We start from the raw sequence: 19,369 nt of genomic DNA, 5'->3' as shown, positions 1-19,369 counted from the left end.
CAATAAACAAGTCGCGTAAGGCGAAAATACAATATTTAGTCAAGTAGCTGCCATTTTTTCAGCAAGACCGTATACTCGTAGCATCGTCAGTCCACCGCTCATGGCAAAGGCAGTGAAATTGACAAGAAGAGCGGGGTAGTAGTTGCGCTAAGAAGGATAGCACGCTTTTCTGTACCTCTCTTTGTTTTAACTTTCTGAGCGTGTTTTTAATCCAAACATATCATATCTATATGTTTTTGGAATCAGGAACCGACAAGGAATAAGATGAAAGTGTTTTTAAATTGATTTGGACAATTTAATTTTGATAATAATTTTTATATATTTAATTTTCAGAGCTTGTTTTTAATCCGAATATAACATATTTATATGTTTTTGGAATCAGCAAATGATGGAGAATAAGATAAACGTAAATTTGGATCGTTTTATAAATTTTTATTTTTTTTTACAATTTTCAGATTTTTAATGACCAAAGTCATTAATTAATTTTTAAGCCACCAAGCTGAAATGCAATACCGAACCCCGGGCTTCGTCGAAGATTACTTGACCAAAATTTCAACCAATTTGGTTGAAAAATGAGGGCGTGACAGTGCCGCCTCAACTTTCACGAAAAGCCGGATATGACGTCATCAAAGACATTTATCAAAAAAATGAAAAAAACGTATGGGGATTTCATACCCAGGAACTCTCATGTCAAATTTCATAAAGATCGGTCCAGTAGTTTAGTCTGAATCGCTCTACACACACACACAGACAGACAGACAGACAGACAGACAGACACACACACACACACACACACACACATACACCACGACCCTCGTCTCGATTCCCCCCTCTACGTTAAAATATTTAGTCAAAACTTGACTAAATATAAAAAGAGCCGGACCCAGAAGCCCAGAGACAGAACAGCAAGCGAAAAGCAAACAGACACCAAAAATAGCATTCAGCCTTCGGTCAATAAGAATCTGATTTTCTTCAATGATGTATTGAAGAAACTGCAGCTTGAATTGACCAGGCAAAGAAAAGTTACATTTTTGTTTTTGCTGACCCGACTTGATGCAATTTTGTTTGTTTGTTTGCTTAACGCCCAGCCGACCACGAAGGGCCATATCAGGGCGGTACTTGATGCAATAAGTAGGTTGCTTTTTCAACACCCTCAATATCGTGCATTCAGATCCGTAGAAGCTCGACCAACAGTCGTTGTTACAGGGTCGTATAGCGACGCCGGTTCCTCATTCATCCTCAGAATTGTGTGCGGGGGTTAAGTAGATACAGCTTTGCATTTGTGATCGTGGCTATAGTGAAGATTTGATGAGAAGCTGCGCGTCCTTAATATTTGTATAGCCTCTGCTTCAGGAAACTGTCACTCCAACTTATATCTCCTCCTCCGTCGCCCCCTTCCCCCGCATCTCTCTCTCTCTCTCTCTCTCTCTCTCTCTCTCTCTCTCTCTCTCTCTCTCTCTCTCTCTCTCTCTCCCTTTCTCTCTCTCTCTCTCTCTCTCTCTCTCTCTCTCTCTCATTCTCTGTTATCCCTTGTTTTAATTGTTTACTTCTCATTGTTTTATCATTGCTCATTGCTTCCATCCTCCGTTTGCTTTGGGGCTCTGCCTGATTAAAAAAACAAACAAACTCACAAACATTTCGTATTCGTAACGCTCTCTCTCTCTCTCTCTCTCTCTCTCTCTCTCTCTCTCTCTCTCTCTCTCTCTCTCTCTCTTTCTCTCTGTCTGTGACGTGAAGGCGTCGAATTCAATGTAAATCACATTTTAATCCATGACTGTTCTCTCCATCTGACTGTTTTCAGCCACTGCTTCCGGTCGTAAAGCACTCAACAGGAATTAAGTGGATTACAATATCTGACGTCGATGTCCAAAATCCATTTGAAGACATATAGATAAGCTTGATACATTTCTGTTATACAAATGATATGTTACTCAATCCCCCTTTTTATCTTTTCTCCATTAGCTTACATACATTTTGCGTAAGCAGAGAATTTCTGAGAATTAATGAGCAAATGACGTATGATGATTTGTTGGGTAGATCTCTTTGAATGAATATCAGAAGGAAAACAGTAAAACAACACCTGCTGATTCGGCGTTAGTGCTTCGGCCCTTACAAGGCAATGGGGGGGGGGGGGGGGGGGTGTGTGTGCAAGCAGTGTTAAGTCGCGGGACATCATCTTCCTGTCGTCTGCACTACTTGTGAGGACCTAATCATTCTTCGGGGCAGACACCTTCCTTTGCGAATTATTGCCCATCCTCCAGAGAGAGACAGAGAGAGAGAGAGAGGGGGGGTGAGGACAAGAGAGTGCAGAGAGAGAGAGAGAGAGAGAGAGAGAGAGAGAGAGAGAGAGAGAGAGAGAGAGAGAGAGGGAGGGGGTGAGGACAAGAGAGTGCAGAGAGAGAGAGAGAGAGAGAGAGAGAGAGAGAGAGAGAGAGAGGGGGGGTGAGGACAAGAGAGTGCAGAGAGAGAGAGAGAGAGAGAGCGAGAGAGAGAGAGAAAGAGAGAGAGAGAGAGAGAGAGAGAGAGAGAGAGAGAGAGAGAGAGAGAGAGAGAGAGAGAGAGAGAGAGAGAGAGAGAGATGATGATGATGATGATGGAACTTTATTTTTCAAGGATAGAGGTTTAAGGCGACGCCTTTTCTTACAACCGGTCCTTACTTCTAATACAAATGTCTAATAAATGATAAACAAGTAAAGCAACATGACAAATAAACAAATTAAACGAACGACCCAGCAAACAATCGACAAGTAAGCAAACAAGCAAATAAACACAAACAACAAAATGACAAAGTAAGCAACATACAAATCAAAAGCGAAACATGCAACATGTTAATTGAGGCTACACATGTAAAGTGATCGACGGTAAAATTCACACAATACCAACGTTTACACTAATGCTTACAATGATTATATGGTGTAAATGATGAAGATGATGAAGATAATGATGATGATGATGATGATGATGATGATGATAATGATGATGATGATGATGTTGATGATGATGATGGAAAAGGGAAAGAGAGAGAGAAGGGAGAGAGAGAGGGAAAAAGAGAGTGCAGAGAGAGAGAGGGAGATAGAGAGAGATAGAGAGGGAAAGAGAGGGAAAAAGAGAGTGCAGAGAGAGAGGGGGAGAGAGAGAGAGGGAAAGAGAGAGAGAAGGGAGAGAGAAAGAGTCGACCAAGAGAAAGAGACAGAGAGAGGGTGCACACGTAGAGAGAAAGACAGAAAGAGAGGGGGAGAGACAAAGAGAGAGACAAAGAGGGAGGGACAGAGCGATGAGGGAGAGAGAGAGAGAGAGAGAGAGAGAGAGAGAGAGAGAGAGAGAGAGAGAGAGAGAGAGAGAGTGAAAGAGAGGAGGGAGGGAGGGAGGGAGAGAGAGAGAGCGAGAGAGAGAGAGAAAGAAAGAGATAAAGAGAGAGGGGGGGAGAGAGGCAGGGGGGTGAGGGAGAGAGAAAAAGTGCAGAGAGAGAGAGAGAGAGAGAGAGAGAGAGAGAGAGAGATAGGGGAAAATCGGCCAGACAGCACGCTATTTGAGTGTCACGGGCAGTGTCTATAATACAGTCTGATAGACAAAGGATACAGTCAATTCGAATCTAAGTGATCACTTGCACATCCACACGAAAACTGTCGCACGCACACACGCACGCACGCACACACACACACACACACACACACACACACACACACACACACACACAAACAAACACGCACACACATACCGATCAGGTCCAGCGTACCATGCAGGTGACAAGGAGTGATGTGGACAGAACGAGACATCAATGGAAAAGGCAGAGAGGTGCCGAGAGACAAACGACTCGCCCGATGAATGCCGCCACCTCTCTGCTCAATCACACTCTGGCCCGGGGGCAAAAATACCCAATAACCCAGCTAGCCGAGCAATACCCCACCCCCCCCCCCCCTAACTCTTCTCTTCCTCTCGACCGAGCTCCATTCTCTGGAATACACTAAATAGCCCAGCTAACCAAACTCTCCTTCTCACCCAGCCAAACCACCCCCAAACACTCCCTCTCCCATGTCCACCCCTCACACCCCTTCATCTTCACACATACACCCCCCCACCCCCGCACTCTCATTCATTAATAGGCCTGTCTCCCCGTGTCATCAGCAGAATTAGTCCAATCTCATCTACCGACTGCTCTGTCGCCTCGAGTAGCGAGAGCTTTGGGGCCGATGGAAGCTGTGCAGCCGAGTTAATAACAGTGCGTTTTCTTACATTCGTCTTGAGTTATAACAGAATTCAGGACACAAAAGAGATGGTAATAAGGTTAGATCTTAGAGATCAGATCTGGATAAAATATGACAAGCTCAGATAGGGTAAGACAATACTTTATCAACAAGGGTAATGTAGAACCAAGTATCAACGTGTCTCGAACACAACAGCTTGAGAGAAAGAGAGAGGAAGAAGAAGAAGAAGAAGAAGAAGGAGAAAGAGAGAGAGAGAGAGAGAGAGAGAGAGAGAGAGAGAGAGAGAGAGAGAGAGAGAGAGAGAGAGAGAGAGTCTTCGCAAGACTAATTGCAAGAGTTCACGTACCAAAGAGTATAATAACAATTCCGCTGACGGAGGACTCACAATAACGCACCATTCCTTACAGTAATGTTCTTCTGTTTCTATGACGACTAGAGCCCCCCCCCCCCCCCCCGCCCGTCGTCACTCCACATGCTGTCTAAATGAGTGTGTCCGCACGAGCTCAGACAAGCCAACACTGACCATGGCTGCTTCGTGCAAAAAGGTCCGTCACGAGACGCAGGCTATAATTGGTCACAAGGGGACATCCATTTCATTTAGTTGGTCAGAAATATCGTCACCGTGCCGCCTGTTGAAATTAAGAGAATACTGGAAACACTGCATCTCTTCAAGGCAAACAGCCAGGGTTTTAACGTGTGGTTAACATACTCAAAAAACAACAAAGGTATGTTGTTGGAACGTTAAATTATCATAAAACAAAACGTGACAGTCACTAATCTTCGACCCAGCGGTCTATTAAGAGGAGAGACAGAAAAACACTTATAATACAATTTAATAAACTTATCTGAAAAATTGTCCAAAAGCTCGCTTGGAAGACACAAGCTATATAAGTGTGGGTGACATAGTTTCGTACACACTTACTTTGTGACACGGTACCCGTAGCGCATGTCAAAGCCTGGATGGGTGCAGCAGGGTGGACATGAAAAGCACAGCTTATTTACTTTGCCTGTATGCCTGTATGTTACTGTCCAGGACAGAGAGGAAGTGGGGATGAACTGCCAAGTCCCATTTCTATTCACCACTAAAGTGCATTGGGGAAGTCAACAACAACAAAAACAACAACAACAACAACAACAACATTGAAAATTACCCATATATTGCGTCAACCGACTTCTGTCAGCAAAGTCAAGAAACTACAAATTGGATGCAAAATGGCCCTGAGGGTGTCGCCTTGCGTCTTCCACGTCCTTGCATCTAGCGCGAGGTTAGTGCAAGGTATGAAATCTCTATATTAGTGCTGCAGTCCATAGTCTTTTCCCCCGCTTGTTTTGATTTGTTTTGGTTTTGTTTTTATCCACTAAAGACACTGACGCAAAGAATATCTGACTTGTATTGCGTTGTTTTGGTCTTCGGGATCAAGTTCACGAGCGAAAAAGAATGTCTGACTTGAATTGCGTTGTTTTGGTCTTCGGGATCAAGTTCACGAGCGAAAAAGCCTCTGTCAGAACCCCAAAATACGAAACCAATTTGTGTTCTTCGACTGCCGCCTCAGGCTACCTTTGATCACCTTTCTTATCTGAGCAAACACGATTGCGCACACCACAGGAAAACAATTCTGCCCAATCACTTTCCCTAGCTGCTCTCCCCAAACGTGAAGACCTATCATTTGCTGGTGTGAGCGTTATGTTGATTTATGTCATGGCCATGCCTGTGCTCGGAGGAGCCTGTATTTAAGGCAGGGTCTACCATCTTCCTCGTGCAACCCAATATGCTTACCACCGCAGGCTTTTACATGGAATACTTCATCCCTCCGCTTGGCCATCAACCAACAATCCACAGTCTGTCTGCCTCCTGAACCCAATGGAATTTTTGTTGTTGAATTAAGTTGACATAGGTGTAACTGAGAAAATCAAAATCAGCAAAACAATCCCACTTTGTCCAGCAAAGAAACCAGTCAGGCTGTAGAATTGTGATATGTGACCAAGTGGAAGGATGCTCTAATCCCAAGTAATAGCCTGCTCCAATATGTGGTGGTGTGCATGATGGTGAACGTGATAAGGATGGGGCCTGTAGGATCAAGATCGACCCCAGACAAGGGACAACCAGTCTCACTAACTGTAATCGCATGTTAACTCCCAGCATAGTTACAACAAGTTCAATGTAGGATTATGCTTTTAACACACCGAGAAATGACCACATAACGCAGAACCATCTTTGTTTCTTCGGGAATAATGATTTAAGTGCTGATTAAATCGAATCTAACCCTTTGAATTCATCCTCATGCAGGTTCCTTCAGCAGACACTTCAACAAAAGACAAACAAAACAAAAAGTGTTACAACACCATGCGTTTTTTCCAATATGTTTGTCTAAACTCTTCTGTTTCGACGATGTTCTCATCTTGACCAAACTGAGACTATCCCAGGGAGTTAAAACCCAAAAAAGATTACCAGATAGCGTTCGAAATCAATATGATTAAAGAAAAAAAGAAAGAAAAAAAAGGTTAAATTGTTTGAACATTTAATTCAGGACAAAACAAAACAAAACATTTCGTCTTAGGGAGTTGACAGCGCTGTCAGCTCTCTGAGACTAAATGTTTTGTTTTGTCCTGAATTATCAAATGACGAATTAACCACCTGTATCTGATCTTACTCGCTGGAAAGAATTCTACTTTAAATCTTGAGATTTCCAGAAACGTTGGAAAAGGACAAGTGCTGCGGAAATCAGGAAAAAAATCGACCCCCCCCCCCCCAAAAAAAAAAAACCAACAACCCAGATCTTCAATCAAAGTGTAAAAAAACGTCGTAACTGTAATGTTATTCAAGATATCCATAGTTTAAAAGTTCTTTCTGTAAATATAAGTGATAATATACGAAGATTTTGATTTTAATCACACCTCTTGGCCGCCATACAAACCCATCTATCTCCCCTCTCTCCTCCTTCGCTCTCTCTCTTGTCTATCCCCCTTCTCTCTCTCTCTCTCTTTCTCTCTCTCTCTCCCTCTCTCTCTGCCCCCATCCCCCCTCTCTCCCGCCACCTCTTGTTTTTCCCAATTTACGTGACGCCTTGTCTTCTTGAGCTAAACTTTACGGAGAGTTGTGTTTCAGGGGGCAGCGCCTAAAAAGGCGCCAGCACCGGAAGCAGGATTTGTCACGACGACATTTCCACGACTGCGCACTCCGTCACTTCCGCCAAAGAAATAGCCACTTGTCGGCTGCGACACCCTGTATGCTTTTTCCTAGGTTTCCTTTCCATCTCAATTATTTTGTTTGAACATTTCGTTTTCAGATATTTTCACGATCTTTCTGTTTCGCGTAAGTTTTTCTCTGTTCGAAGAATCCACTTCTCTTTATTTTTTATTTTGCCTGCTTCGCTTTGCAATTATTGTGATGCAATTTGTCATTTACACTCCGTGTTACCGGGTGCAGCCATGAATGAACCTCGTACATCTTCGTCACTTTTTGGGCTGCCTCCCAATTGACAAAATGTATTGGCTGTATTTTTGCTCTGTGGGCACATTCCTCCTCCATCTTCTGTGACAAATTGCATCGTGGTTTTGCCCCATTACAACAAAACTGTAAACGTGCGCTTAAAAAAACCCCAAAAAACAGTTTAAAGTTACAGGGTGGGCCATAAAAAGTGTCCACATTTAATTTGTTATTGGTTTTCCTGTAAAGTGATATTTTCTTTTCTGTTTCAGATAGAATTTGAGACAAGCATCTTAGAATTCTTTTAAAGCCTGAATGGATCGCATTCCAGTACAGGAAAGGACCAAAATCGTTGAACTTTACTTTGCTACCAATTCTGTGGTTCTCGCCCAGCGCGCTTTTCGGAGAGAGTTCCCTGGCACACACTGTCCATGTGCGAGAACTGTGAAGCGCCTCGTGGATAAATTCAGGAACACTGGTAGTCTCGCAGATAACAATAAAGGACATAGTGGTCGACCAGTGTTCCTGAATTTATCCACGAGGCGCTTCACAGTTCTCGCACATGGACAGTGTGTGCCAGGGAACTCTCTTCGAAAAGCGCGCTGGGCGAGAACCACAGAATTGGTAGCAAAGTAAAGTTCAACGATTTTGGTCCTTTCCTGTACTGGAATGCGATCCATTCAGGCTTTAAAAGAATTCTAAGATGCTTGTCTCAAATTCTATCTGAAACAGAAAAGAAAATATCACTTTACAGGAAAACTATTAACAAATTAAATGTGGACACTTTTTATGGCCCACCCTGTATATTGTCAGCCCACAAAAGTTTCTTTCGCGAAACACTTCGTCCCTTTAGTGCAATCCTGCTCCATCCATAAAATGGCAATACATGTAATGCAATGTATTTGCGTACACCAAAAAAAGCTTTAACGTTTTTAGTGGGGTTTTCTTCTGTTTATTTAAATCAACTCTGTTGTTGGGAAAGATCAGAAACAGATCGACTGCTAACGTTCCAATGCAAGATGAAATGTTACTCGAAATATGAACGTTTTTTTTGGGTCTATAATTAAACGTTTCATAACATTTATCTGTTTTGTTTTTCTATTCTTGGTGAATGTTTCATTTTGTTTTCTTTGCTCTGTTCTTAGGATTTCGCATGGTTTTTGTGTGTGGTTTTTGAAATAATTTTTAAAGGGAAGCACAGAGGGGATTCCAGTGTTTAAACAGGACTTCAACGTAAAATGTACCGGTCGTATACCAACTACATACCGTTCTGAATTCCGAAGTCAAAGCTCATTTCACACATCTTAACGGTAAAACAGATTATTTCTCAACAGTTTCGACACGGTGTGTTATCATAATTAACAGCTATCACTGTACGGGTATTCGCTGCGATCATGAACACTTGGACATCATTACCACACGTGCTGGTAAGAAAATCATTGCTGAGTGCAACGCTACCTAAACTGAAGAAGTTTTAGTGCACAGAAAACTGTTCACAAAAATCGACAGCATTCAGCAATAAAAGTCAACTTAAAAACTGAAAGAAAGAAGCAATAAATATTAAATTAATGAGCAGAAAAGCCACTTTTTATCTCCTCTCCAGCTGAAACCAGCGGAATTTAGCCGCATGTTTCTTTCTTTGTGTGTGTGTGTGTGTGTGTGTGTGTGTGTGTGTGTGTGTGTGTGTGTGTGTGTGTGTGTGTGTGTTGTTTCCAGCATCCGGTGTAGATTAGTCTTTATTTCCATGCCATAAACCGCTTACAATCACAACCCACAGTTGTCTCTGAACATCGAAGAGGACCTCAAACCACCGACTTTCTGTCGCTGGCAAGACAACACAGACTGTCTGTGGAATAATCAATTGTACGATCTCTTGGGCAAACCTAACGGCAGGGAACATTGATGACTAATCCATTCCTGAAACTTGCTGTACTTCTCAGATCATTGCGTCTCTCTCAAGGGACCAGCTGAATCCCACATAATGTGAACCTGAACATAAGATTTGGAGAACAAATATCTGCTTCGGGGTATAAGCGCAGATAAGTGTATGAGCTTACTGTCCCACGACACCCAACTGTACCATTGGCCAGATGTGGTTGTCTTTCAACGTTGCATAAAATCGGTAATACAGTGGAACCTCCCGTAACGACCTCTCCCAAGAACGACCCCCTCCTTTTGACGACCGATTTTCTCGGCAAGGATGCCTTTCACACTGTAACTAGCCTCCCAAGAACGACGCCCTCCTTTTTCAGACGACCGACCTACCAACACAGGGTCAATAACGACTTTGCCTTTTTACCAGTGAGTATCAAAGTTCTTCTTCTTCTTCAGCGTTCCAGAATTGTCTGGTTACGTGTGAGCTCGTTTGCCCATTTGGGTTCCCCACACTATACTCTGAGAGCATAGTCAGCTTCACTCCGCTTTCGTTGAGTAGGCATGCTTGGTATTTTCGTGTTTCCATAACCCACCGAACTCTGACATGGATTACAGGATCTTTTTCGTGCGCACTTGGTCTTGTGCTTGCGTGTACACACGAAGGGGGTTAAGTCACTAGCAGGTCTGCACATAAGTTGACCTGGGAGATCGGAAAAATCTCCACTCTTAACCCACCAGGCGGCAGCGACCGGGATTCGAACTCACGACCTCCCGATTAGGAGGCCGACGTCTTACCACCACGCCACGGCGCCCGTCATCAAAGTTCATAATTACCCACAATAATTACCCAGTTTACAAACACTGATCTTCTTACCCGAGGCCAATAACCAAGTTTTACCTATGAGGCTGTGTGTGTGTATGTGTGTGAGTGTGTGTGTTATGTCTGCCTGTCTGTGAGCTGGTGTATGCACATACTCGTACATCATGCTAATCCATAGCATATCAAATGGGAACACAAATGGGATAACGAACACAACTAATGACTGAAATGCCCATCTGTTGCCTCCCCTGTGAAAAAAAAGATACCTCCCAAACTCCCAATAAAGACCCCTGGCCCTCCATTTTACGACTGATTTTTCTGGACATTATGTTAATTTATTGACGGGTAAAAGCTTCCCGAAGGAGTCCCCTTGCGAGTTTTATTTTCCTACATTCATCTCGAAACGGATGGCTCCAACCGCATAATTCAGCAAAGACTAGTTGAAGCTTACAGCAGCAGGGAGGGGGGGGGGGGGGTGTCAAGGGACATGTGGGGCCACGGACATGTGAGGACAATGCACGTCAGAGACCACGGACATGTGAGGACAATGCACGTCAGGGGCCACGGACATGTGAGGACAATGCACGTCAGAGGCCACGGACATATGAGGACAATGCACGTCAGAGGCCACGGACATGTGAGGACAATGCACGTCAGAGGCCAAGGACATATGAGGACAATGCAAGTCAGAGGCCACTGACATGTGAGGACAATGCAAGTCAGAGGCCACGGACATGTGAGGACAATGCACGTCAGAGGCCACGGACATATGAGGACAATGCAAGTCAGAGGCCACTGACATGTGAGGACAAAGCACGTCAGAGGCCACGGACATGTGAGGACAATGCACGTCAGAGGCCACGGACATGTGAGGACAATGCACGAAGAACAGAGTTGGAGGATCTGGGGGACAGCAGCGGACACCAAGGAATCAAGTATCAACCAAATTGCGAAAAACCACCACCACCACATGAACCCCAACCCCCCTCCACCCCCACCCTTCATCATCGGTAACTTGGAGTCCGCTGCTGTACCCCGATATCACCAACCGTACGTCCATAATATGTCTTCTTCCCCTATCATCATTACAATCCTTTCAAGCCCGTCCAAGCTCTCGCCCCATGACCTAAAGCCCTTAGTATTAAATCAGCAAAAGTACAGTTCTCCAAATAGAAACGGGCTAGTACTGTTCAAGACCCACTGTTGCTCAAGAGTGAGCCAGTCATTTGTCAAGTACATGTTTATGTTCAACTCCGCTAATTAGATCAATCCTTATTAATACAATTGCACTTTTTTTATTTTTTAAAACGGCATCTTTATCTAAGTTTAAAAAACCCGTCGTTTGACCAGACCAGTTTGTCACGTCAAACTACCCGACATACCAAACTCTCCGCGCGATTCAAGCCAGTCGCACTTCACCCAACTATCAGCACCATTAACATCCTAAAAGGCGCGATCCTTCTCCTGTACACGACTCGGGTCCCCATCTCAAATCTTCCCCAGCTTTAGCATGACATGACAACCCCAACCCCCGCCCCCCCCCCCTTTCCCGCAGCTTTGACACACACCAAAATTAACATCCCGACACCTTTCTTTGCAAATTTAGATTTGTTGGATGAATCAACTTCGAAGAATGAAACTACTGTTGCACGTTGACGTTGTGTTTGTAAACAAATTAATTCATCAACAAATTCCAATTCTGCACAGAAAGTATCGAGGTTGGTGATTTTAAGTATGTTTTCAAGTGGAGGAATGGCCTTATCCCGTCAGTGTAAAAGCCCCGCCAGATCTGTGATGGTGAGTCGAACCGTTTACACGGGAAGGACTGGGAATTTAACACCTGTACAGGAGTGCCCCCTCCCGTGTCCTGAAAGACGAACCCTCTCATCGGGAAGTCCGGCCATTACCCGAGACACGTGAGACGCGTCATTACAGAAAGCGGTAAGGGAGGTCATCGGAGCCGGCCAATCAAAAAGCGTGAAGCTGCAGTGGTACGGTTCTTTTTGTCAGATCGAAGGGACACACAATTATAGTGGCGAGGAGGAGGAGGAGGAAGGTGGAGTGGGAGGAGGAGGGGGGGGGGGGTCAGTAACAAGTGTATCATCTTCTGTAATCCTGCGAGAGTTTTGTCCTTGGTTTCTGTGTCATTTATGCAAAACGTTGTAAGCAAAGTATCTTGACTGTGGCACTAGAACACACGAATAAACCTGTGCTGGTCAATGTACAATCTGGCACCACATTGTGGGTGCCTATGAATAATTAATTTAGTTCTCATCATAATAGGAACAAGAGACTGCGAGAAAAACAAGAACAAGAAAAGAATGAAAATGTACTCAACAGAAACATGGACAATAAAAGAATGAAAATGTACTCAACAGAAACATGGACAATAAAAGAATGAAAATGTACTCAACAGAAACATGGACAATAAAAGACGAATAAGAACCGGTTTCGACACCAAGAAAAAATAATTTTAAACAAATATAAAAGGAGAGATAACAGAAAGAGAAAAAAGAAAATGAGTGAAGAAGAAGACCGACAGCACCTTACGTTAAACCACATCTTCTTCTCTTTTGAATAATAACAACGAACAAAGTGATTCCTAATTTAGGGGTATTGTTTGTGAAACTGAATGCACAGCAATGCACGGCTACTGTGCCTACTTTAGTTTTCAGGTTTAACTTTGTGAGGTTTCATTTTCCAGTAAGCAAACTTGCAAATTACGTGACAGACTTTTGGTCTCATTCTCACCTTGTAAGTCTTGGCGATTCACCAATTTCAGTTATGTTTTGAGAGAGCAGCATCTCAGTGTCAGTTTGTACCTCTTTCAACACTGGAACACTGCCAGCGCCAGGCAAGGTAGCACGCACGAGCAACGATGGAGGAGATTCTGTGAGAGCCGATTTTATGACCGTTGCAACCTCCCCATCCTCTGTAAAGCAGAGCCCTTGTGAATGGTGCATGTCATCGCCTCTCTCTGCTGTATGGTTTCGTCCTCCCCCCCCCCCTCCCATTCCTCACTTTCCTTATTCTTCTTAACGCAGACAGAAAAGTGTAAATAAACATGTTACTGCCTCTTAGCAGAGAATGGGTCCTACAAGACCAAAGCCTTTCTTTCTTTCTTTCTTTATTTGGTGTTTAGCGTCGTTTTCAGCCACGAAGGGTTATATCGCGACGGGGAAAGGGGGGAGATGGGATAGAGCCACTTGTCAATTGTTTCTTGTTCACAAAAGCACTAATCAAAAATTTGCTCCAGGGGCTTGCAACGTAGTACAATATATTACCTTACTGGGAGAATGTAAGTTTCCAGTACAAAGGACTTAACATTTCTTACATACTGCTTGACTAAAATCTTTACAAAAATTGACTATATGCTATACAAGAAACACTTAACAAGGGTAAAAGGAGAAACAGAATCCGTTAGTCGCCTCTTACGACATGCTGGGGAGCATCGGTTAAATTCTTTCTCGTCCCAACCAATATGGGACTCCCCCTAGCCCGCGGGAGGTACCAAAGCCTTTCGATTCCTTCGCAAAATCCAGATGGTTTCCGGAAGACCCACACCATCTTGACTGTGTAGTTATAACTACGTCGTCCTTCATGTGTTAGTTCACCAACCTACCTGTTTGACACGTACAACGATGAAAGATCGTGACGTCTTTGATGACTTCTAGGAGCTCAAGCAAAAAAACCCACACACATTCACAGACACAGCCACATTTTCGGTTAAAGGAATATTAAATGTCAAGAGAACAAAACGGCGGTCTGAAACAATGTCTTTCGCTTTGTAACTGACACAGGCTGTTGTAACGATTTATATATAAATTGAATGCACATACACACTTCACATTAATTTTCAAATCCGAAGACATGACAGTTCGTCCGAGTTAGGACTCTCCACGCCAACGCGCAGGAAGGGACGGAAGGAGAAAAAGGATATTAAAACACACACAAGAGTTGCGAGTCTCCCTAAACAACACAATAATCATTTGGCCATTTAGCCTTCTCGGCGAGATGGTATAGGAAGGTGTTGACGAATGGAAACTCGTCTGTTGGTGGCCGTGTGCATTGTAACTTGACAGAGACCAAAAGTAGCATGTTTTGGTTTAAACCAAAACGTTATTCAATTATTATCATGACAAAACAATACATGGTTTTTAGGATAACTAACTCAAGCATACGATGCTTATTTTAAGTAATCCTGGTATGTACATAACAAAGGTTAACATGTTTTGTGCGAGTTGTTATAGAAAATGTATCTGAATCCATTTTCCGTTAAAGTTCATAACTGCCCAGACTTGATTGGGAACGAAAAGATACAGATCTAACAGAAAAGAATGATAACTCCGCTAGATGAAGAAAAATTACATACTAATGGGTTGGCTTTAAATCAAATTTCATTATTGGGCGAACAAAGACAAGGTAAAGCCTCCGGTTTGAAAAGTGATATGCTTTATTAGAGCAAATGAACCTGCTGATTAATTACAAACATAAACGAGAACTTACCCAGTAAGTCGAAGTTTGTGTAGAATTCCATGAGTGTAGTTTATAGAAACGGAGGGATATATGAGATGCGCATGCCGGAAGTCGCCATACTTTAACGCTCAGATCAATTAAGGAACGACCCTTGATTGATCTAATACATTTTGTGTAACCAAAACAATTAAATGTTTTTTCCTGAAAAGTAATTGTCTCCCTTAGCAGATCTATACTGCTGACACTATTTTGCATTATCTGCAAACCAGTTAATTGGGAAGGGCATAATAGCTGTACGGGAGGGCATATATCCCTCCGTTTCTATAAACTACACTCATGGAATTCTACACAAACTTCGACTTACTGGGTAAGTTCTCGTTTATGTTTGTAATTCCATATCATGTAGCTTACCGAAACTACAGGATATACGAGATTTCAAAGTTGGTTTCACAAAATAGCATTGATTGTTCACACATACAATTGTTAACACATCATATGAGTTGTCGCCCTGCGTGAGTTAATGTTTATTTTCTTTAAACATGTTCTTCAAGAACTCACCGGCAACATAACAAATATGTCTGATTCAGACAAAATAATTTTTCAAACAAATGTGACAGAACATTTAGTTTTTCAAGATACCACTTGATTAAATCACTAGAATACTTGGAAACAATTCAACCAAATAAAAAGTTTTGAAAAACATCTTGTTTTCCTTCTCTCAATGACTTACTAGATCTAGTCACAACCAAACATGATTAATATTGGCAACTGGTATATCCATACCATTACCAAACATGATCTATGCATAGCATTTCACTTGCATTTCAAACCACAAACATCCAAAGGTTATCTACCATCGTTTGGATTTCAGCTTCACTGAGTTAACACAACCAATGAGTTCAGTTTTTCTTGTAAGCGAAATAATTCAAAAGAGAATTCTTTTCTCCTCGCCTAGTTTGCTGCTCATTTTCTACAGGTCGCTTATAAAATTTGAAGAAAGTTTTCGCATTTGACCATCCAGCCGACTTTAAAATGTTATCAATAGAAAAACCACTATTCAACATAGCAGATGCTGACGCTCCCCTGAAACTGTGTGACGTGAATTTACAAATATCAGCGTCAGCGAGGACATCTTTCAACCACCTTGAAACAGTGTCTTTACTTGCAGGCCCAAACGGCCGTACGTAACAAAGCAACAGTTGGTCATTGTTTTTCCTCAACTCTGTTGTACGCTTGATATATTCAAGTAAACAGTTTACAACACACAATTTTAGATCTGTGTATTTGTGTAATTCGAGGGCTTGTTGGTGATGTCCAGGTCTTGTATGCTTTAACTTGTCAACCACCTGAATAGTGCATCCTGTCTCATGAAACTGAAGACAGCTAAGCTTAACAAAATGAATGGTTTGGACCCTCTGCGCAGTTGTTATCAAAAGCAGAGCACAAAGTTTCTTTGTCAACTCTTTCAAAGACAATTTTGAATTGTGTTCTTTCCTTTTGAAATGTTCTAATAACACTGACACATCCCATGTTGCCTTGTATCTTGGTAAAGGTGTTCTCATTTCAAATACACCCTTCATGAACCTTGTCACCTTTGGGTGCGTACCTATCGACCTTTCTTGGTCATAATGCATGACAGTAGAAATTGCACTACGTGCAGTATTGATGGCACTGTAGCCAAGCCCCTCTTCAAAAAGTTCAGTGAGGAAAGTCAGTACCAATCCTACAGTTGGATGAAAGGGATTACTGTTTCTTGTAGAACAAAACAATTGCCAGCGCGCAAGATATGATGCATATTGTCTTTTCGTTGACTCTCTCCACGATGCACACACAATGTCACATGTTCTGCCATGAAATCCTTGTGCTTGGACGGCTTGCCTGATAATTGAACTGCGAGTAGTTGCAGTTTGTGATGAAGAGGATGGGCTGCCTCTGAGTGCGGCAGTTGCAGAGTTGTCTTTCCCTGAGGTAAGCGAACAGGCTGCTGTATCAGAAGATTCAGCATTTGGGGAAACCACACTGCTGTTGGCCAGTGGGGAATGATGAACATACCCTCGGCTTGGTCTGCTTCCAGTTTGCAGAGAGTTTTCTGGATCAAACTGAAAGGGGGAAATGCATAAACATTATCCCACACGCTCCAGTTTACAGTAAAAGCATCCACAGCAATGGAGTCTGGATCTGGGCCCCAAGAAATAAATGGTTTGATTTGGCAATTTAGCCTAGATGCAAACAAATCAATATGAGGCTGTGAAAACTTCAAAAACAGCTTTTCAAAGATTTTTGGGTTTAACATCCATTCTGTTCTGTCATTGAATTGTCTTGATTTTCTATCAGCCTCAATGTTCAGTTTTCCAGGAATATAGGTTATTGTCAACTCTATATCTCTGTTTCTGCACCAGATCCAAATCTGCTTTGCTATTTCATTACACTCTCTTGAGCGAGAACCACCCATATTCTTGACATAGGTTACAGCACACACATTGTCACACATGAGTTTTATATGTCTACCAGTGACGTCTTTTTCAAAGCACCGCAGTCCATATTTAATGGCTAACAGTTCAAGTGCATTTATGTGCATGTCTTTTTCTTGCTCATTCCACCTTCCCCCAGTTGATTTTGTATCACAAACTGCTCCCCATCCACCAGATGTAGAAGCGTCAGTTTTCATTTCCAGGGAAGGCGGTTTCACTTTGAGTGGGTAATAGCTTGTGGTCACATTGGCAATCCACCATTCAAGATCTCTCTTTGCTTTCTTTGTCATACTCATAATGGCATCAAAATTGCCAGCATTCACTTTCAAAGCTTTGGTCTTCAACCTCTCAAGCTGTCTATAGTGGAGTGGTCCCCATTTTACCCCTGGAAAAGCTGCCACAAGCTTTCCAATCACCTGTGCCAGTTCTCGTACAGAAAAAACTTTCTTCTGCATTAAACCAAGACAAGCTGATTTGATCTTGTTTATCTTATCCTCTGACAATGTAACAGTCATTTTCTTTGAGTCGAGGATGAAACCAAGATACTTCAGTTTTTGAGTTGGAACAAGGACTGATTTTCCATCATGAATTGTAAACCCCAGCTTCTGAAAAAGGTTGACAGTTGACAGAATGTTCTTTTTGCACTCTTCAATTGACTGGCCTTGCAGGTAACAATCATCAATAAAGGAGGCAGAGAGAAAACCTTGTGCTCTCAAAAAAGCATACACAGGCTTCAGAAGTTTAGTGAAGTATCTTGGACAGTTCGCCAATCCATTCGGAAAACATGTGTAAACATACAACTGACCTCTCCACTGAAACTTCAGAAATTTTTTGAAATCTGAATGAACTGGTACTGAGTAATAGGCGTGACGAAGATCAACAGATGCCATATAACATCCTTCTTTCATCATACTTGTAGCAGAAGACAAATTTTCCATTTTAAAATGTTCATACTCCACAGACTCGTTGAATTCTTTTAGATTCAATATCATTCTGTATGAACCGTCAGGTTTTTGGACCAAGAAAATAGGAGAGATAATCTCTCCTTCATGTTCTGACTTAACAATCACTTTCATGACAGAAAGTTTCCGTATTTCTTGATCAACTTTATTCCACAAGTTTCCCTGTACCTGATTTTTAGGTATCACAGAACTAGGTAATGTGGCCGAGTTAGAAATAGGAATTTTTACTCCTTGTATCATTTGAATAATAAAGGGGTCAGAGGTCAGTTGTTGCCATTCTTTCACAAAATATTTCAGTCTGCCTGCTTCGAAACACGGTGCACAATTATTGTGTTTTTCACCCACCTCTGGTGTTATGCTTGGAAAGCCTGTGTTGTGGTCCTCTGTGGCCACCTGGTCCGGTATCTCTGACCTCGGCCACGTCCCGCTCTCGGTGTCCATTGGCGCTGGCCCTGCGTCCCACGACGCCTGTCCACCCATCCCCCGTTTTTTGGGGAATCAAACTTGGGGAAAAACTTTCTACCTTTCGTAGACAGTGCAAAATTAGCTCCCAGTTTAGCAGTCGAGTCGATTGCCGTGAGGACAGATTTGAGATCATCACCAAACAGGTGTTCTGTAATGGGAATGTCGTCTGACGTCAATTTGCGATACTTTTTGTTTACAGTCGGCGAGTTCAAAATCTTTGATCTGCGTTCCATTGACATTTCATGGACAGTTTTGAGGTTTAGACTTACTGCATCTGAGATATCTCTCACGAGATCTTTCATGTGTTGCATTTCGCTTTTTACACACTTATCTGCTGTGTTAGCCAGTGCATAAGTTGCTTTCAGCAGACACTTTTGCGTACGCTGAAGTTTTAGATCTGCAGATTTTGTGCTGTGATCTAACACGCTCCAGATTTCTGGATTGACCCTAGGAACTATGAGAGTCTCACAATTTTGTGGTCTTTTGTGTTTATCAAACTTCGTGTTCATTCTTTCATCGTCCATTTTTCCTTTTCCCATTGTTCCAAGCACTTTCGCTAGTTTTTCTAAGATGGGAGGCCCAACATCAGTGTCAGGTTCAAACTCTTGTTCAATATCGTCAAGCACGGTTGTGTCAACCTGCTTCGTTGTGTGAGACTGAGAGGAGAT

General features: G+C 42.6%; 2 protein-coding genes across 2 annotated transcripts in view; both read right to left on the bottom strand.

Moving 5' to 3' along the window:
• Positions 1–19,369, bottom strand: part of LOC138981314 (uncharacterized) — a 125,731-nt gene that overhangs the window by 90,584 nt on the left and 15,778 nt on the right. The gene's annotated exons all lie outside the window — the stretch shown is intronic.
• LOC138981312 (uncharacterized) overlaps positions 15,363–19,369 on the bottom strand; it is a 4,615-nt gene continuing 608 nt past the window's right edge. The window contains exons 1-2 of the mRNA XM_070354177.1: positions 18,582–19,369; positions 15,363–16,902 (exon numbers count right to left, since the gene is read on the bottom strand). The exon at positions 18,582–19,369 is cut by the window's right edge and continues 608 nt beyond it. Coding sequence (XP_070210278.1) covers positions 18,590–19,369 — 780 coding nt within the window. The 3' untranslated portion in view covers positions 15,363–16,902; positions 18,582–18,589. The remainder of the gene's footprint in view (positions 16,903–18,581) is intronic.

The sequence above is a fragment of the Littorina saxatilis genome, linkage group LG12 (genome assembly GCF_037325665.1).
Source record: "Littorina saxatilis isolate snail1 linkage group LG12, US_GU_Lsax_2.0, whole genome shotgun sequence".
In the NCBI taxonomy this organism is placed as follows: Eukaryota; Metazoa; Mollusca; class Gastropoda; order Littorinimorpha; family Littorinidae; genus Littorina; species Littorina saxatilis.
The sequence above is the reverse complement of the archived record's forward strand: the minus strand, read 5'-3'. Positions and strand labels throughout refer to the sequence as shown.